The following is a 21,405-nucleotide window of genomic DNA, read 5'->3' as shown; positions in this document are numbered from 1 at the left end:
ATTATCACAAAAACCATTGATTGATTATCACCAAATTGTATGTATTTTAACCTGTAAACAATGTCTCAGACTACTGGTTTACATGAATAACTGCAGTGAATAGACACAGAAATTGAAAGTTGTATTCCAAAATGAACATTCATTGTAAAAAAATAAAATGACAGAAAAATCTAAACAGAGACCAAATTCACAGAACATCAGAAGACCAACATGCACACATCGTGCGTGTGTGTGTACGTGTGCACACAGGAGTGGCATTATGCAATCAGGTCGCAGTGTGCCTTGCAAACGTAGGCATCACATTTGAAACATGTAAGACTTGTCTTATTGTATCTAGGGGCACAGAGCTCGCATCTCTTCTGTTACTGCCCCCTCCCCAGGTGCCTCTTCCTCAGGGGCCTCTTCCCCAGGGGCCTCTTCCTCAGGGGCCTCTTCCTCAGGGGCCTCTTCCTCAGGGGCCTCTTCCTCAGGGGCCTCTTCCTCAGGGGCCTCTTCCCCAGGTGCCTCTTCCCCAGGTGCCTCTTCCCCAGGGGCCTCTTCCCCAGGGGCCTCTTCCTCAGGTGCCTCTTCCCCAGGTGCCCCTTCCCCAGGTGCCCCTTCCCCAGGTGCCCCTTCCCCAGGTGCCCCTTCCCCAGGTGCCTCTTCCTCAGGGGCCTCTTCCTCAGGGGCCTCTTCCTCAGGGGCCTCTTCCTCAGGGGCCTCTTCCTCAGGTGCCTCTTCCCCAGGTGCCCCTTCCCCAGGGGCCCCTTCCCCAGGGGCCTCTTCCCCAGGTGCCTCTTCCCCAGGTGCCTCTTCCCCAGGTCCCTCTTCCTCAGGGGCCTCTTCCCCAGGTGCCTCTTCCTCAGGGGCCTTTTCCTCGCTATCTGTTGACTGTTCGGTCTCACGATGGTCTGTATCAAAATCAGGATTGTTGTCTTATATTTCTGAGACTTCCTCCTCTATTTCTGGTTCAACTTCAATCCCCTCGTCATCAGTTTGAAAAAAAACGTCCAGTGCCTCTGACAGAAAATCGTTTGATCGGGCGCCGACTCATTGTGTTCAGATTAAAATATGAGCAGTGCACAAGCAAGCTATATATAGGGGATCTGTGAGAAGGATGGGCACATAAGCCCGGGAAAGAGCCGGGTTCCCATAGCAAACACCTAATTGGTAACTGTGAAATGTGGAACAGGTGTTATACGTTTAGTCTTGAAGATGTGGTTAACCTAGGAGGATAGGCACATAAGCACGGCATAGAGGACACCTAATTGTTCAGTCTGAAAGGGGTTCGCGTGGGGTGGAGTGTGTGTGCGTGCGTGTGTGTGCGTGTGCATGTAGGTGTGTGTGTGTGGTGGTGGATGAACACAATCTAGGGTCACCCATTCATTTCCTCTGGCGGTCATTTTTGACCGGGAACACCACAGGTGTTTCAAAGTTGACAAAAAAACTCAAAATTCAATGAAAGTAGTGATCAGCAATTGTATATGTTCAAATGTCTAGTGTGGAGGATAACATAAGCCCCCGAGACAAATAAATGTAAAACGCAATATTTTTGATTGATCAAAATGGAAATTGGTCAGATTTGACCCGAACACGACAGGAAGGAAAGGGGTCACGACCCAAAAGGTTAGAAAACACTAGATCAGGTTAGGAAGACAGAATATAACTAATTTAACCTAACTTTGTGTTCGGCGTGATAATTGCTTTTGAATAGTTCACCGGAATACCAACCATTTCATAATCCCATCATGTGACATGTTATTATGTAGCTGTCAGCTCATCTATCGCCCCCCCCCCCGCCCCCTCAGCTAGGACGATCCTCGACTGTTACGGAGTCCAAACCGCTTCAAACCAACCCCAACCGACGCAGGCCCTAGTGCACTGTGGGAGTTTGCTGATGAAGTGAGACACAAGGTGGTGTGAGGATGACTGTGATTTTACCGAGCGTACTGTATCATTAACACCCGCTAACCGCTGTCGTAATCCTTCACTCATTGTCATTATTCTACCTGTTGTGTGATGAGAACATGTTGTTTCGTGTTATGGTGTGTTATGAGGGCAGGATTCCGGCGGATGGCGGTTGGAGGAGAGTTTATTAGGAATACCAGGATTCCAACTAAGTGGTGCAGATCAGGGATGGCAGGAGATGCAAATATTAGACAAAGGGATACATGATGATCTTAGACACACACAAACAAACACATGTGCACTCACACGTGCACACACATGCGTGCACACACGCACAAAAAAGTACACAGATGCTGCATGCTCAAACACGCACACATGCACACACACGGTTGCACAAGCGCACACGCACACACAAACGTGTACAGACACAAGCTCGTGCATGCGTGCACACACACACACACACACACACACACACACACACACACACACACACACACACACACACACACACACACCACAGTAGCTCAGCAGTGAATTAACCATCTAGGCCAGGGGTCTCAAACTCGCGGCCCGGGGGGTCTAATTGAGGCCCCGGGGTGATATTTTGTGGCCCCCTACTTGACATCAAAGTTTAGTATTAGTGCGTTGTTGTCAAACGCACCTTTTTTATCACTTGTGTTAGGGTGACCAGATGTCCCAGTTTTGCCAGGACAGTCCCAACTTTGAGTTGCGTTTCCTGAGTCCCGACAAAAGCCAAAGGACGCTAAAATGTCCCGGTTTCCACCAACCACTATGAAATGTCCCCTGTTGTCAGCGATAACATAGCCAACGTTATCTAATTATAGCCCGATCATTAACTTAGATTGGGTCAGTTGTGCTCCTTTTTTCTGTGGAATATTTGATGCGGCCCAGCCTGACCCAGACTCTACCTCCAGCGGCCCCCAGGTAAGTTGAGTTTTAGACCCCTGATCTAGGTGATACATCTTGTAGTGGCCGCAGGTTTGATTCCCAGTGTGGCATTCCCTCTCTCTATCGTAACCAACTTCCCGGTCGGTCTTCATTCTTCTTACCATGAAGGATTGTAGGTCATTTGAAAGTTTGGACCTGTTTAAGAACACAGGATATGGGCTTTATTCCCAAGTCCAAGTGAATAATTACCAAGATACCCCAAAGATGGCCACTAGTTAAATAAATAACATGTCCGATTCCATAAACACCACAACAGCCCTGTGTCTTCACTCTGCAGTTTGCCTTGCCTGTTGGCCTTCCTGGTTCATAAAGAACCAGATAGGACCCACAGGGACCGAACCGTACCTCAGCAGACTGAAGAGAGATGGCTTTAGGCTTTCAAACATCAACTTTTAACATCTGCGGTCAATAAAGTGCTATTTTATCTGCATCATTGTTTTGAGTTGAGAGGTGAGCGGTGGTGATTGACTTGATTTGAAGATAGAGTGGGAGTTCGTCAAAATCCTATTGATTCCAGGGGGGGGGGGGGGGGGGGGGGGGGGTGACAGAAGCCACTGATAAAATCCCATCCACACTTCAGAACTGAGACTTTGTATGCATGTTATGCTCAGAGGAGTAAAGTGGTGCTGATGGTCCCTTCCACGATGTCTTGGTGGATGTGGGGGTTCTATACATCCTATTTCTAGCCGTGTCCCTTGTTCCTCCTGGTAAAGGGCAGAGAAAGAGACTTTGATCTAAACGGGGAAGGCCGGGGGGGATGGTGGAGGGGGCTGGGGTGGGGGATTGACAGCAGGGGGTCAGAATAAGTGCAATGAAGCCCCTCCCCCTCCCGCCGTGGTCCGGTTAAATACTAAAACCTCCAGATCAGCAATCAATATGCTGAGGCAGAAGACCACAGACATCTGAGAGAGAGAGAGAGAGAGAGAGAGAGAGAGAGAGAGAGAGAATCCACGATGAATGGTGAGTCGCTGCCTTTGGCTGCTGCTGTTGTTTTACATTAAGAAAATAAAAGAATAATGAAAGGTGCAGGATTGCATTCATTATATTGTATAGTATGTTTTTTTTTATATATTATGCAAATCTTTGAACTTGATTTTAACTGCATTTGAATATTTATTTATAACAACTGAGTAACATGTTGCAAACACGCTTAAACCAAGAATGTATTTAGCGATACCTTTTCGTGCCATGATATAGTTTATACTATTATTTGATGAATATATTATATTATTTATTATATTATGTTCAATTATTTTATATTGATAAAACAACCCCTTGAACAACATGATGCAGCATTAGTTAGAGCATTACCGTTTCGTATCATGATATATCTAATGCCATTATCTATATTTTTTACCCACATGTACCAATGTGGGTAATTGTGTTAGATTGCTTTACATTGATGAAACAGGCCTTGAACAGTGGGCCTTGGTGCAGCATGAGTTAGAGCAATGCCTTTTTTTATCATGATATATCTGATGCCATAACTTAATTAATATATTTATTATAATTTGTTGTTTTAGATTGTTTTATATTGAAACAAGCCTTCAACAGAGTGCCTTGGTACAGCATGAGTTAGGGATTGTTCCGGTTACACGTTGGACCTGTGTATGTCAGAGTGTTTCTGCTTTATGTAAACATGACGTCCATCGAGCCAATCGGAGCCCAGAGTCGAACCTTGCGTCGTGCTGGAGAGTAGCTCGGTGATGTGTGTTCTGCTGTCGCTTCTTTCTGTGTGTGTGTCTGTCTGGGTTAATATTTGTATGGTATATTATGTGTGTGTTGTTTATATTTGTATGGTATGTAATGTGTTTGTGTTTGTTTTTTATATTTATATGGTATATAATGTGTGTGCATGTGTGTGTTGTTTATATTTGTATGGTATACAATGTGTGTGTGTGTGTGTGTTTTGTTTATATTTGTATAGTATGTAATGTGTATCTATGTGTGTTTATATTTTGATGGTGTGTGTGTGTGTGTGTGTGTGTGTGTGTGTGTGTGTGTGTGTGTGTGTGTGTGTGTGTGTGTGGTTTGTTTACATTTGTACAGTCTGTAATTTGTTTGGGTGTGTTATTGTCTGTATTTGTACAGTGTGTAATGTGTGTACGTGTGTTTTAATATTTGTGTGGCGTGTGTTTTATTGTCTGTATTTGTACAGTCTAATATATGTGTGTATGCTTTTGTTTGTGTGTGTTTCTTTATAATTGTATGATGTGTGTGTGTGTGTGTGTGTGCAATTGTTTATATTTGTATGGTCTGTAAGGTGTACATGTGTGTTATTGTTTATATTTGAGGGTCTGTAATATGTTTGTGTGTGTGCGTGTGTGTGTGTGTGTGTGTGTGTGTGTGTGTGTGTGCGTTATTGTTTGTATTTGTACACTCTGTAATGTGTGTGTGTTTATATTTGTTCAGTCTAACGTTTGTATGGCGTGTGTGTTATTCGTACAGTCTGTAACGTGTGTGTATTATTGTTTGTATGGTGTGTGTGCGTTATTCGTACAGTGTGTAACGTGTGTGCATAATTGTTTGTTTGTATTGTGTGTGTGTGTGTGTGTGTGTGTTACTCGAACAGTCTGTAACGTGTGTGTATTACTGTTTGTTTGTATGGTGTGTGTGTGTGTGTCACTCAAACAGTGTGTAACGTGTGTGTATTATTGTTTGTTTGTATGGTGTGTGTGTGTGTGTGTTACTCATACAGTGTGTAACATGTGTGTATTACAGTTTGTTTGTATGGTGTGTGTGTGTGTTACTGGGACAGTGTGTAACGTGTGTGTATTGCTGTTTGTTTGTATGGTGTGTGTGTGTGTGTGTGTGTGTGTGTGTGTGTGTGTGTGTGTGTGTGTGTGTGTGTGTGTGTGTGTGTGTGTTACTGGGACAGTGTGTAACGTGTGTGTATTACTGTTTGTTTGTATGGTGTGTGTGTGTGTGTGTGTGTGTGTGTTACTGGGACAGTGTGTAACGTGTGTGTATTACTGTTTGTTTGTATGGTGTGTGTGTGTGTTACTGGGACAGTGTGTAACATGCGTGTATTACTGTTTGTGTGTATGGTGTGTGTGTGTTACTGGGACAGTGTGTAACGTGTGTGTGTGTTACTGTTTGTGTGTATGGTGTGTGTGTGTTACTGGGACAGTGTGTAACGTGTGTGTATTACTGTTTGTTTGTATGGTGTGTGTGTGTGTTACTGGGACAGTGTGTAACGTGTGTGCCTCCCCCAGGTGACGCCAGTAGCGCGGCGCTGTCCAAGGGCCCCGGGGCCGGCGGTCTGCGGGCGAGGGACAAGATGGAGGACAAGGGCGAGGAGAAGATGGAGGAGAGGGGCCAGTGGGGCAACAAGATCGAGTTCGTCCTGTCGGTGGCGGGCTCCATCATCGGCCTGGGCAACATGTGGCGCTTCCCCTACCTCTGCTACAAGAACGGCGGAGGTGAGCCCCCCCCCACACCTCCCCCAGACCTCCAGGTCCATCGACGCTGGAGACAACCGGCCCGGGACGAGGAGCGGACTGAGCCACGACTCGTCTGACCGAGACGGGTAGCAGTGAAGGTCCTTTCTCTATAAAGATGGACTCTATACTGTAGTTCTAGATGAGGCTCTGGTTGTAGTCCTAGAACAGGGTTTCATTTTAGTTCTAGAATAGGCTACATCTTCAGTCACAGAACTGGCTAGAGTTGAAGTTCTAGAACGGGCTCCATGTGAAGTTCTAGAACAGGCTCTAGTCATAGTTCTAAAACATGCTCTAGTAATGGTTCTAGTACAGGCACTATATGTGGCTCTAGAACAGGCTCTATTTGTAGTTGCAGAACAGTCTATGTGTGTAGTTCAAGAACAGGCTTTGGATTAGAGCGTCCGTTCCTCGTGGTTGAAGTCTGAAAGGGGCCTTGCAGGAACCACATAATGCACCCCCCCCCCAAAAGCACTCTAAAGGACAAAGGGAGAGACGCCCCCAGCACCCCAGGGGAACAGACCTTGAGAAGGAACCCAGAAGGGGGATCGAGCGTTCAGCTCCCCCCCCTGACACTCTGCTGTAGTGACTTTCTTTCAGGGGTAAACACGCACCCATCCAGGACGGTCTGGTGCTCAGGGCGCTAGAGCTCATCTGAATCAATGAGTCGGACGGCACGGGGCTCAGGAGGCAGAGGAGGTTGGCGGGTAACCGGAAGGTTGCTAGTTCGACCCCCGTCTCCTCCGAGTGAGCAAGACACCTCACCCGGACTGCTGCCGACGAGCTGGCTGTCGCCTCGCGTGGTCGACACCGCCGTCGGTGTGGGAATGTGTGCGTGAATGGGTGAATGTTGTGTATGCAATATTGTTAAGTGCTTTGAGTGGCCACTGGTTAGAAAAGCGCGGTATAAATGCAGACCATTTACCATCGAGTCAGACTGGAGCGTCTGCTGAATGACTGGGGAGTCAATTGTGGTTCCCTGAGCTCCATCACTTTGTTTCCTGTCCCGAGTGTTTAATCCATAGTCTTGTTTCTGGGACGTTGTGTGCGGCCGTGCTTGTGTAGCTGCCCTACCCCCTCTTGAGCCTCTACGGGGTGGCCGAGGTCAGGGGTCACAGGGTCAAGGGGGGTCAGACAGCTGTTGTTGCTGGTTCATCGCGGCCCGGAAACAGCTGGTCCCGCGGAGAGGAGCGGACTCTGAACCAAGACTCGTCCGACGGGCAGCGGTGAAGGCCCTATCTCTATAAAGATGGACTCTAACTGTAGTTCTAGATAAGGCTCTGGTTGTAGTCCTACCACAGGGTATAGTGGTAGACTAGTTCTAGATTAGGCTATATTTGTAGTTCTAGAACAGGCTCCATTTTTTGTTCTAGAAAAGGCACTTTGTGTAGTTCCAGAACATGCTATACTGTATGTGGAGTGCTAGAACAGGCTCTAGTTTGAGTCTAGAACATGCTCTTGTTTTGATTTGAATACAGGCTCTAATCACAGATCTAAAACAGGCTCCATGTGTATTTCTAGAACATGTCTTCACGTGTTGATGCACCCGGCATTCAACTTTACTAAGATTCAGAAAACCTTATTGGCTATCAACACTGTGACCGAAAACTATCTTTGGCTCAGATTAAATCATTTAAACACACAGTATCCATATCATCTGAGGAGCAGAGGTGGAAGAGGATGTAAGATAAGGTAAGATCCTTATGGAGGTCTTTCAGGGGTCATAGCATAAGTTTGTAGTGGAAAGTACAACACAGTCTTGGAGAATACAGGATTATTTGAAGCATACATTAAGTCTCTTCTCTGGCAGAAGGAGCCCTGAACACGGCCTTACAGAGGTTCCAGTGCTGTTGAACGCCCAATAGGAGAGCTTCGTTAGAGATCAATGTTCACATCGAAAGCCTTATGGCTCTCGGACAAGGAGATGTATACACAGGCATGTGTGCACAGGTATAATCAATAGTAAACTATAGGGGTTAGTGATACGGAAGGACACGAGACCACCCTGCCCATCTAACCTACACCCAGCAGAGGTGGGGCCATCCTCCTCTGTTCAGCTCCATGCAGTCTGGAGTCAATCAGAAGTTGAGAAGCTTCCTCATGACCTCTCAGTTAACTATTAGGAGGGGATCTCTGTGGCTCTGAGTTTACACAGCCATCTGGAGAGAGTCACCCTTTAAGAACTCAACAATTATTAACATTCATATAGCATATAGGCAATATTATGATCATACTATACTAGTACTATACTATACTAGTCTTGTTTGGTCTTATTAGTTAAACCTAATTGAAGCTCAATCAATCAGAGCGATTTGAGAAGTGGATGTTAATCGCATGAAGAACACAGCTCCTCTCTAATGATCTGTGTTTGCAATAATGTAAAACGTTATTACTAATAACAGACTCTTCAATGAATTCAGACACACCTCAATAAGGAGCAGGTCGGAAGTAAGGATGTCTTGGCACTTTGCATGAACCTTATAACCTTGTTAAAAGAATACATGATATAATAAATGATTCACACATAGTGAATAGTGGTATTTTATGCTGAAAAGGACTGTGCATTTGTCTGTGCGCTGAATTCCCGGTTAAGTCCGTTAGTGACGGACACACATTTCGAAAGGTTCCAACATCTCGTCAACTCCCCCCCCCCCCCCCCCCCCCCCCCCCCCTCCTAGACTGAAGCGGCCCACCGCTCGGTTGATCTTTGATCATGGATTCATCCTGAATGTTTGACGGCGACCTCCGACCTCTCTGTTTTCCATCCCTTGCAATAACCCACAACATAAACAGCCCACATGCGAGGACATGTGCAGAACCATGTGTGTCGCGTCCAGTGGTTTAGGAAGCTATCAGTCAGACGAGGCTTTGAGACGCACTGGGATAAAGGATAGACTGCAACTGGGACGAAGGACAGACTGTAGCTGTGATACAGGACAGACTGTAGCTGTGATGAAGGACAGACTGTAGCTGTGATGAAGGACAGACTGTAGCTGTGATAAAGGACAGACTGTAGCTGTGATAAAGGACAGACTGTAGCTGTGATAAAGGACAGACTGTAGCTGTGAGGAAGGACAGACTGTAGCTGTGATAAAGGAGAGACTTTAGCTGTGATACAGGACAGACTGTAGCTGTGATAAAGGACAGACTGTAGCTGTGATGAAGGACAGACTGTAGCTGTGATACAGGACAGACTGTAGCTGTGATACAGGACAGACTGTAGCTGTGATAAAGTAGAGACTTTAGCTGTGATAAAGGACAGACTGTAGCTGTGATGAAGGACAGATTGTATGTTATAATAAAGGACAGACTGTAGCTGTGATAAAGGACAGACTGTATCTGTGATAAAGGACAGACTGTAGCAGTGATAAAGGACAGACTGTAGCTGTGATAATGGACAGACTGTAGCTGTGATAAAGGAAAGACTGTAGCTGTGATAAAGGACAAACTGTAGCTGTGATGAAGGACAGACTGTAGCTGTGATAAAGGACAGACTGTGGCAGTGACAAAAATAGACTAACGGCGAAGACAAACTGTAACTGTTATTATGAACGGACCAGCTGTGTACAATACGGACCAAGATCAGACAAATAACGATAACAGGCGAATGGTAATTGCAATCTAATTGCAAAAAAAGAACGCTGAGAATGGACTGTTAAATGTGACATACTGCGACAGCTGTGACATACTAATACTGTCGATACGGTCCGAAAGGGGAACAGAGTTAACCCCTCCCTCCTCTCTCCTCTCTCCTCCCCCCTCTCTCCTCCCCCCTCTCCCCTCTCTCCTCTCTCCTCTCTCCTCTCTCCTCTCTCCTCCCCCCTCTCTCCTCTCTCCTCTCTCCTCTCTCCTCCCCCCTCTCTCCTCCCCCCTCTCTCCTCTCTCCTCTCTCCTCCCCCCTCTCTCCTCTCTCCTCCCCCCTCTCGCCTCTCTCCTCTCTCCTCTCTCCTCCCCCCTCTCTCCTCTCTCCTCCCCCCTCTCTCCTCTCTCCTCCCCCCTCTCCTCTCTCCTCTCTCCTCCCCCCTCTCTCCTCCCCCCTCTCCCCTCTCTCCTCTCTCCTCTCTCCTCTCTCCTCTCTCCTCCCCCCTCTCTCCTCTCTCCTCTCTCCTCTCTCCTCCCCCCTCTCTCCTCCCCCCTCTCTCCTCTCTCCTCCCCCCTCTCCTCTCTCTCCTCCCCCCTCTCTCCTCTCTCCTCCCCCCTCTTTCCTCTCTCCTCTCTCCTCCCCCCTCTCTCCTCTCTCCTCCCCCCTCTCTCCTCTCTCCTCCCCCCTCTCTCCTCTCTCCTCTCTCCTCCCTCCTCTCTCCTCTCCCCTCTCTCCTCTCCCCTCTCTCCTCTCTCCTCTCTCCTCTCTCCTATCTCCTCTACTTGCTCCAGGTGCCTTTCTGGTGCCATACCTCATCTTCCTGTTCACCTGCGGCGTTCCCGTGTTCTTCCTGGAGATCGCCCTGGGCCAGTACACCAGCCAGGGGGGCATCACCTGCTGGAGGAAGATCAGCCCGCTGTTCGAAGGTAGGAGCTAGGAGCTAGGAGGGAGGAGCGAGGAGGGAGGGGGGAGGAGGGAGGAGGTGAGATACAGCGCGGGCAGAAAGATCAGCCCTCTAATCAAAAATAGGAGATAGGAAGTAGGTTATAGGAGGTAAGAGACAGAAGATAGGAACTAGCAACCAGGAGGCAGGGAATAATAATAATAATAATAATGATAAATGAAATTTATATAGCGCTTAATATGGTACTCTAAGACGCTTAGGGAAGAGGGAAAAGACTATGATCAAAACATGTTGTTAACCCATCAATAACAATGTATATTGATCTGATAACTTATTATTAATGCATTGAATATTTATATCGTGTTAATATGAATGAATACTGGTAGTGAATGAATAATAATGAATGTTGATCAGATAACTTAATGATAATATTGAATATTGATAACGTGTTAATATGAAAGAATACTGGTAGTGAATGCATAATAATGAACATTTCTCCTTAAAAGTATTAACGACAGCATTAAACGTCTCTGTGGTCAGGCCTGGGGTACGGTACCCAGGTGATCGTGGCCCTGCTGAACTTCTACTACATCATCGTGCTGGCCTGGGGCATATTCTACCTGTCCTACTCCTTCTCCTGGGACCTGGCCTGGTCCAGCTGCAACAACACCTGGAACACAGGTAGCCATGGCAACGCAGAGGGATGCAGGGAGAGATGGGCGGATGGACCGACGATGGAGAGAGATAGGCAAATGGGGGAGGGAGATAGGTGGATGGATAGATGAATCGATGCGTAGCATCCACACAGACGCGCACACCACACACGTACACAAACACACTCACCATACACTAAGCATCTCACTAAGAAATAATAGGTTGTATAGAGAAACATTCTGATGTTAGCTAAGCATCTGACAATTACTAACAGAGGAACAGGCAGACATATAGGGTCAAAGGGAGACAGGCCGTAAGAAGGTGTCTCTGCTCCTCAGTGAATTGTGTGGAGTTCCAGAGAAGGAACGACCTCATCAACACCACCGTCGACCCCAATGCCACCTCGCCTGTTCTCGAGTTCTGGGAGTGAGTAATTCATCCACACCTCCTCCTCTTCCACCTCCTCCTCCTCCAACACCTCCTCCTCCTCCTCCTCCTCTTCCACCTCCTCCTCCTCCTCTAACACCTCCTCCTCCTCCTCCTCCTCCTCCTCCTCCACCTCTACCTCCTCCTCCCCCTCCTCCTCCTCCTCCTCCTCCTCCTCCTCCTCCTCCTCCTCCTCCTCCACCTCTACCTCTACCTCCTCCTCCCCCTCCTCCTCCTCCTCCTCCTCCTCTAACACCTCCTCCTCCTCCTCCTCCTCCTCCTCCTCCTCCACCTCTACCTCCTCCTCCTCCTCCTCCTCCTCCTCCTCCTCCTCCTCTTACACCTCCTCCTCCTCCTCTAACACCTCCCCCTCCCCCTCCTTCCTCCAGACGCAGAGTGCTGAGGATCTCCCCGGGTATCGATCAGATGGGCTCTCTGAACTGGGACCTGGCCCTCTGCCTCTTCATCGCCTGGATCATGTGCTACTTCTGCATCTGGAAGGGCGTCAAGTCCACAGGGAAGGTGGGTATTCTCCCTGACTCCGCCCAGACCCCGCCCAGACTCCCCCCAGGCCCCGCCCAGACTCCGCCCAGACTCTGTCCTGACTCCGCCCAGACTCCGCCCCTAAAGCAGAATCTGACCACCACCGTGACTCAAACTAGACTCCCCATCATCACACTCACATCATGATGTGATGATCTCACTGTCTGTGTGTGTGTGTGTGCCTGTGTGCGTGTGCGTGTCTGCATGTGTGTGTGTGTGTGTGTGTGTGTGTGTGTGTGTGTGTGTGTGCGTATTTGTGTCTGCGTGTGTGTGTGTGTGTGCTCCTGCGTGTGTGTGTGTGTGTGTATGTGTGCCTGTGTGTGTGTGTAGGTAGTGTACTTCACCCCCACCTTACCCCCGACTCATGTTGACCCTGTTGCTGATCCGAGGTCTGACTTGTGTGTGTGCCTGTGTGTGTGCTCCTGCGTGTGTGTGTGTGTGTGTGCGTGCGTGTGTGCGTGCGCAGGTAGTGTATTTCACCGCCACCTTCCCCTACATCATGCTGATCGTGTTGCTGATCCGAGGGCTGACTCTGCCCGGTGCCGCCATCGGGATCAAGTTCTACCTCTACCCGGACCTGGGCCGGCTGGCAGACCCTCAGGTGCGCCCGCACACACACAAAGACACACACTCATACACAAAGACACACACACATACGCAAAGAAACGCACAGGCCGCACGGGTATGTCAACACCAGTCGCCATCCTCCTAGCGACACGCCTCCTATAGGGGGGGTTTACCGGGCTCCCCTGACGACCAGGTTGATGTTGAGTAAACCGGTTTATTGCTGAGTGGGTGACATAGTAACAGTAACAGTAAAATGGTCAAATCAGAGCAGGTTGTGTCAAATCTCTCCTGATTGGTGGGCCGGTTGAGCCTGTGCTGCATTGATTGATTGATCAATGCAGCGCAGGTGTGTAGCCTCAACCAACCACTAATCAGTCTGACTCGGGCCAGGTGAGGCTCGTTAACCAGCCACCAACCACGCACTCGCACTCACACACACACACACACACACACACACACACACACACACACACACACACACACACACACACACACACGTGGAACGTGCGCACACACACACACACACACACACACACACACACACACACACACACACACACACACACACACACACACACATGGAACGTGCGCACACACACACACACACACACACACACACACACACACACACACACACACACACACACACACGCACACGCACACAGGCACATGCACACAAGTACTGGCCTCTCCAGGATTAAGGTTGTGCGTTGATAAATGAAACACTCCTGTTAATCTTTCAAAGTGATTGAAGCGTGGACCCAGGCTGGATGGCTGGCTGCGCGTCCTGTAGCTCAGTGAACTCAGCCACCCTCACATTCCATTAGCTGACAGTATACCACGATGAGCAGCATCACGAGACTCTGTTAGCGGAAGTGGTTACAACAGGCGTTATGACAGAGGTTATGAAACACACACACACACAGCTTTCCCAAGTGTTAATCAGTGTTGTAGCTGAAATGTGTTACAGACATGCACGCTACATCTCACTGTCTTCAATATCAGAGAACGCGTGCATGCCATAACACCGCACCTCACCAAGCCCAGGGATGGGGTAGGTGTAACAGTAACCCTGTTACTGTTACACCTACACCGACACCTTTAAAGTAACAGGGTTAGAGATGAACACCTTATGGAGATGCCATCAAACGAACACACAGCCAATCAGTGACGCACGTTAAAATGAGTGGCGTGTGATGTGTTGTTATTGATGTTTTGTTGTTAAAAAAAATTCTTGTTGACTAATTTTCATTGTGTTTGTAATGTATTGTGTTTGGGTGTATCTGTGTTTGTAATGTCTGTGTTTGTAGGTGTGGATGGACGCTGGTACCCAGATCTTCTTCTCCTACGCCATCTGTCTGGGTTCTCTGACGGCTCTCGGAAGCTACAACAAGTACAACAACAACTGCTACAAGTACGTCCAGTTTAAGCACAAAACTTAACTGTTAAAGATAAAACACTAAAATATTGTAAAGGTACCGCCTCCCTTTATCTGTTAACGTTGGAGCAGGCTAAGCAAAGGTACAGGCTGGCAGAGCACAGGCTGGCTGTTCCCTGATTGGTTCAGAGCAGTGCAAGGTTAATCAGTTGGAGATCAGGCAAACAATCCTGCAGGGAGAAGACCAAGGCGTAGACGGGAGTCAACAGGAAGGAATCAGAAAACCAGGAACCGTAAAATATCTGTAGGAAAATGCTTGGACGTCTGACATAAAGAACAAAGACGAAGTACACTACTGGAGGGGAATGTTAACGAGGGACAGGTGAAAACCAATTAAGGTGAGTGAGGACAATCAGGGAAACACAAGGACAGGGAGTAAAGTAATCAACGGAGGGGGACGAGATGTGACACATGTAATCAAAGGGCTCATCTAATCTTTGACATACTCTGATGTGTGCTGTGCTTCCTGTTTCCAGGGACTGCCTGTACTTGTGCTTCCTGAACAGCGCGACCAGCTTCATCGCCGGCTTCGCCATCTTCTCCATCCTGGGCTTCATGGCCTACGAGCAGAACGTAGACATCTCCGAGGTGGCGGCCTCCGGTGAGTCCCCCGTCCCCACAGGAAGTAGTATGGACTCAGACTTGTGCTGGGACTGATGCGACGTTAGACCAGGAAGTAGCGTGAACCGACAGGAAGTAGTATGAACAGACTCAACGTTAAAGCAGGAAGTAGCGTGACGAAGCGTCAAGTCGTAGAAAGAGCTGACGAGCACGACGTACGTTGCACACGGGTTGCGTTCTTGTGTTTGGAGATTTAGAAAGCAAGGAAGCGAGGGAGAGCGATCCCCCAAAAATAATATTTGGTGATTTAGGAAGCGAGGAAGCGAGGGACAATGGGCACGAGGAAGCACTTCCTCGCTTCCAAAATCGTACTATTACGCAGCACGCTAGAGAAGCAGCTTAAAGCATCCACCGTTGAGGCTCGGACCGAGGACATAATGTTGAACCTTCACCCCTCTGCGAGCCAAACCTAGCCCCGAAACCGAGACACCAGAGGAGGAAAACAAAGCTTACTCACATTAGACAAAAGCAGAGAGAGGCAAACGGAACGGTCGCTCACATTTCCATTTCGATTTTCCATTTAGGGCATTTAGCAGACACTTTTATCCAAAGCGACTTATATTAAGTACATTTGTCAGAAGAAAGAGGAACAACAATTTATGACTGTCGGTACAGTAAGGATTTTCATTGAACCAAGAACCAAGCACCGACAATCGTTAGGTTAACCCATTCCCTGTATACAACACAGATAGCTGGGACAAGATGCTAAGCTCAAACGACTCGTCTGATCAGAACCAGACGAGATAAAGTCACACTGTTTTCCGGGGTCTTCCTTGACGATGCATTCATGCTTTCCCCGTGTTCCCCTCACCCCCTTTATGAACGGATGAACGGCGGTCTGGGATCAGGTCCCGGTCTGGCCTTCATCGCGTACCCCCGAGCCGTGTCCATGATGCCCTTCTCTCCCGTCTGGGCCTCCCTCTTCTTCATCATGATCGTCTTCCTCGGCCTTGACAGCCAGGTACGCGCCTACACACACACACGCACACGCACACGCACACACACACACACACACACACACACACACACACACACACACACACACACCTGATTACCATGGAGACAACCTTGAGCAAGAACACTCCCGTTGACCATAACGGGACAGGAAATAGAGCGCAGTGCTCCCCTTAGGAAAAATTGGGCCCCCACCTCCCTGCTCCCTCCTAGTGGAGTTCAAAGTAATTGTTCTAATTTGAATGTTGTTTATTAGATGTGTTTTTGCTACTTCTCTCTTTGTGTGTCAGATGTCCATCTAGACATTCTTAACATCTTCATTCTTTATCTAGTTTCTGTTTTATCATATATTGTATCTTCTTCTCGCTGGGTAGTTTGTGGGAGAGTTTGGCGACCGCCATCGTTGACGCGTGTGCAATGTTTATGTCTCTTCAATTTCCGTTTTGAACCAGTTCGTGTGCGTGGAGAGCCTGGTGACGGCCATCGTGGACATGTACCCCAGCGTGTTCCGGCGGAAGAACCGGCGAGAGCTCTTCCTGTTGGCCGTGGCCACCGTCTCCTTCCTGGTCGGATTGATCATGCTCACGGAGGTACACACTGCTACACACTCTCATAGACACTGACACGCTACTACACACTATAATACACACTGCTACACACTCTCATAGACACTGACACGCTACTACACACTATAATACACACTGCTACACACTCTAATAGACACTGACCCGCCACTACACACTATAATACACACTGCTACACACTCTCATAGACACTGACACGCTACTACACACTATAATACACACTGCTACACACTCTCATAGACACTGACACGCTACTACACACTATAATACACACTGCTACACACTCTAATAGACACTGACCCGCCACTACACACTATAATACACACTGCTACACACTCTCATAGACACTGACACGCTACTACACACTATAATACACACTGCTACACACTCTAATAGACACTGAACCACTACTACACACTATAATACACACTGCTACACACTATTAAAGACACTAACACACACTCTAATGGATACTAACGCACTGTTACATATTATACTACACTCTAATAGACACTGACACACTAATACACACTATAATACACACTGCTACACACTCTCATAGACACTGGCACACTACTACACATTATAATACACACTACTACCCTTCATTCTGCTACACTGCATTCTGGCATCAGGGACAGTGATACTGGGATGGCACTGATACTGGGAACAGGGATACTGGGAACAGGGACAGTGATACTGGGATGGTGGAAAACTATAAGCACGGTGGGCAGCGGTTATATTTTGAACACAGAATGAGAGGCTTTGGGGTCAATGTTACGATGTCTGTTTTGTACTGAAAAGGCTTTCATTTAATCTGCCGCCTGGTTCTGGTCGGATCGTTGGGGTTGGACAGAACCCATTTAAGGACATTTTGAATGTGCTCAGAAAGGTCCATGCTGTGCTGGACTGTCAGAAGGCGACCCACTGCAGGGGGGCTCTACCCTGTCCCCCCACCTGGACTGGGGCTTCAAAGGGCCATAAAGGAACACTTAGAACCGGTCTTACATACAAAGCTCACGCTGGGATCCTCGTCTTGTCTTCTTGTGTGCTGTGTTACGTGCTGATTGTGTCAAATTCCTCCATAATTCTCTATAATAAACAATACTTCCCACTATAATTAGACTCATAGTCACTCTAATACACGTTGTAACATGTTGCGTTACCCGTGTGTGTCCACCAGGGGGGGATGTACGTGTTCCAGCTCTTCGACTACTACGCTGCCAGCGGCATGTGTCTCCTCTTCATGGCCATCTTCGAGACGGTCTGCATCGCCTGGGTCTATGGTGAGGCCAAGATAACCAACGCTTAACCATGAGGCTAGGTTCAACCGCTAGTTAATGCAGTCATAGGCATTATGATATGGCATTTAGCATAGGGGTAAGGCCCTTGGTGGGTAATGACAAGAGTCAGGGTTAACCCTAATCCTATTCAATAATTTATACATTAATACCTCGGATAACATGAGCAAAATTTAAACATGACCACCATTGTTACATGATTACTAGATCATTAATTAACTTTTCATTAACTGTTAGTTAATGCTTACTACTGCAGTCACTAACGATAATTCATGGTTAATTAATGTTTTATTTATGAACCCTTGTTGAAAACTGGTACCAACTTAACTCATAACTAGGCTTCAGACTAAACTATCTAAGCTCCAAATAAAACTCCAAACTGAATCAAAACTAAACACTAGAGAAATGCGTTGCTCACATGGTTCAGTGAATTTACCCCTTACTAGTTACAATGTAGTAATTTCAGTCAAAACACACACACACACACACACACACACACACACACACACACACACACACACACACACACACACACACACACACACACACACACACAGGCGGGAAGCGGATGTTTTTGTGTCGTCATGACCGCTCAGCTGTGAGGTTGTGTTGTTGCAGGTGCGGACCGTTTCTATGACAACATCGAGGACATGATCGGCTACAGGCCGGGCCCCTACATCAAGTACTGCTGGAAGTTCTTCACCCCTGCCACCTGCATCGTGAGCATAAACAAACCAGCAGACTCCTGCCCTCTCCTGTCCCCAGAACTCTTCTCTCCATCTCTGTCCTCTCTTCACCTCTCTTCTATTTTCTTCTTTTCTATATTCCTCTGCAATCCTCCCCCCTCTCCTCTTCTTTATTCTCAACTCCTCACCTCGGCTGTCGTCTGCTCACCTCTAAGTTTTCCTCAACTCTCCTCCCCTCCTCTAAATTATCTTTTCCTCTACTCTCCTTTACGTTCTTCTCTCCTTTCTTCTGCTCGCCCCCTCCCCTCTCCTCTCCTTCCCTCTCCTCTGCTCATCTCTTCGTTCTTTTCACCTTTCCTCTCTATGTTCTTCTGTCCTTTCCACTGGTTTCTCTGAACAAAACTGCTCTCTTTCTTCCCTAGTTCTCTTTCATCTGTTTTCGACTCTTTACGTCTCTCTCCTCCTATATCTTCTCGCTTCCTCTATCCTTTTCTCCCTTCTCTCCTCCCCCCCCCCCCCCCCCCCCCCCCCCCCCTGTGCCATCCATTCTCCTCCTCTTCTCTCAGTGTTATATAATAGTGTGTTCTTCTGTCATTTCCAGGGCACCTTTTTGTTCTCCATCATCAAGTACACCCCTCTGAGGTACAACAACGTGTATGTGTACCCGTGGTGGGGCTACTTCCTGGGCTGGTTGCTGGCTCTCGCCTCCATCGTCTGCATCCCACTCTGGATGGTCTACAAGATCAGCACCACTAAGGGAACAATGAGAGAGGTAAACACTCGGCTGGAAAGGCCAACTTGTACTACTGCCCCGAACAGCCGCAGTGCTCGCAGCCACGGTTCTGTCCGTCGACCAAAAGTCACAAAAAGCTCCGTAAGCAGGGACGTCTGCATGGTGATCTGCACAATGTGAAGACCATGTGTTGTACAAATCGACATTTATGCAAACCTCCTTCACGACTCTATCATAAAGGAACTGGGAAATGTATGAAGGGGGGGGGGGGGGAGGCTGAGTCCAGGCCAAACAACAAAGTAGTACATTTTCAAGTTACGTCACATTTGTAAAATATTTCCAATAGACCCATAGATGTTCATTCTGATTCAGTATGATGGTTTTAGCAGTATTTCCTTGGCAAACACACACCTAGGTGGCTTTACTGGGCTCCTCCGACTCCAAGGCAAAGTTGAATGCTGCTATAACCGGCTTATTGTAGAGTCCGAGCACTATGACACACAGAACAGCTGATCCAAAGCATTCTCCAGGGTGTTGGGTGATCACTTGTTGAACCTGTTGTGCATCGATTGCACAACCAACCCCAGGTGTGCGGCCTCACCAAGCCCCAGGGTCTAATTAGTCTGAATGGGGCCAGGTGAGGCTGCTTAGACCAGCCATCCTCAACACACACTCCACAGTGACCCACATTGAAAACAGACTATATGGATGAACCCGAGAAAAAAACAACTTTGCTCCAAAGTTAAAGCTGATCTATGTCTACAAAACAAATTAGAGCTACAGTACTTTATAAAATGTATCAAACTGGCAACACCCTCAAAACATTGTTCAGTAAAAAGGGTGTTACAAACCCAACGAAGAACATATCAACTAAACTCTTAGCCAACGGTCAGATACATCAGTTAACCCGGGCCCGCTGATGATCTCTCTTTCCTCCCTCAGAGGATCCAGTTCTTGGTGACTCCGGCGGACGACCTGCCCAAGACAAAGCGCGAGCAGCAGGACCTCCTCGCCATCTTCGCCCCCGACGACGAAGGCGGCACTGTCAACCATCGCGGCTACCTCCCCGTGGCGGAGGACGACACCGCCATTTAGACCCCCCGCACCACCACCAGCAACGTCTCTCCGGAAGACCGAGGGGTCTGTCTGACCGGCGGTCCGCAACGTGCCCTCTCTCTACCGCGGAGGACGTTCGGTCGAGGAGGAGGTAGCGTGCGGACTGGTTTGTGGTTCGGAGGGGTTATTGGAGTTATCGGACGGAAAACCTTCATAAGGACATCATGGCTCGCTTCAATCCTGTGTTAACTCTGCAGGGACGTGATGTAAAGAAACACTTTGCTCTGTAAACGTCTAAACTTAAGTGTCAATATTAACTTCTCAGGCAAGGTGTATTCATTATTATCATTTTTTCAACACTATCCATTGTCGCGATAGTTGTCAATCTAACATGAATTGCAAGTGTTTGATTTAAAAGTCACTGATTATTTCGTTTAACTGTGATGTTAAAGCTAAGCATAGTAACAGTAAGACTAAACGTCATGCAGTGATTTATTGAGAGATACCAGTTCATATTTTACGAATGCTGTAAATCTGTAAAAAATATTGTCATGTTCAACAGATTGTATTGTACTTGAGGATTTGTTGTAAAATATGTCAAACCACTATGTAGCCTATTCTTGATATGCCTGTCAAGGACAAATACACTCGATATTTTATTATACACTATTGTAATACATGAAAAACTAACATGATGTACAAGCTTTTTTTCTAAGATAGTATGATTGCGCAAAGTATTGTAAATCATATTTCCTGTTGTGAATAAACAATATTATCCTAAAAATCTCTTATCTTAATCCTAATAATTTAATGTTAGTAGGCTAATCATTAAGGTTAAGATAAGGGGGGAATTGTGTTGCAATTGATGTGCTCCGATATATAGAAAATGTGATCTGACCAGTCGTAACATTCGTCAAGGTTTTAGAAATAAGGGACACACTGGGGCCTTGTAGAAACCCTAGAGAATTTGTATTTATCATTTTACAACTTGCAAATCGTAACTTATAAAACGATTGACTAAAACCGATGTTGGGTCAAAATTAAGACAGGGATTTTCAA

The 21,405-nt window shown here is 47.4% G+C and overlaps 1 protein-coding gene across 2 annotated transcripts; it reads left to right on the top strand.

Moving 5' to 3' along the window:
* The first annotated feature begins 3,728 nt into the window (after positions 1-3,728).
* LOC115532124 (sodium- and chloride-dependent GABA transporter 2) lies at positions 3,729-21,132 on the top strand. 2 transcript variants are annotated; one of them, XM_030341668.1, is made up of 15 exons: positions 3,729-3,816; positions 6,072-6,278; positions 10,671-10,805; positions 11,324-11,464; positions 11,776-11,863; positions 12,253-12,385; positions 12,873-13,007; positions 14,284-14,387; positions 14,888-15,012; positions 15,881-15,993; positions 16,439-16,576; positions 17,754-17,856; positions 18,490-18,590; positions 19,159-19,329; positions 20,233-21,132. In XM_030341668.1, exons 1-15 carry the CDS (start codon positions 3,810-3,812, stop codon positions 20,383-20,385), a joined length of 1,854 nt encoding a protein of 617 aa, XP_030197528.1. In that variant the 5' UTR covers positions 3,729-3,809; the 3' UTR covers positions 20,386-21,132. The 2 variants fall into 2 exon arrangements, with proteins under 2 accessions (XP_030197528.1, XP_030197530.1); XM_030341670.1 differs by lacking the exon at positions 3,729-3,816 and adding an exon at positions 4,349-4,564.
* The last annotated feature ends 273 nt before the right edge of the window (positions 21,133-21,405 follow it).

The sequence above is a fragment of the Gadus morhua genome, chromosome 19 (assembly GCF_902167405.1).
Source record: "Gadus morhua chromosome 19, gadMor3.0, whole genome shotgun sequence".
In the NCBI taxonomy this organism is placed as follows: domain Eukaryota; kingdom Metazoa; phylum Chordata; class Actinopteri; order Gadiformes; family Gadidae; genus Gadus; species Gadus morhua.
This window is presented reverse-complemented; position numbering and strand designations above follow the sequence as displayed.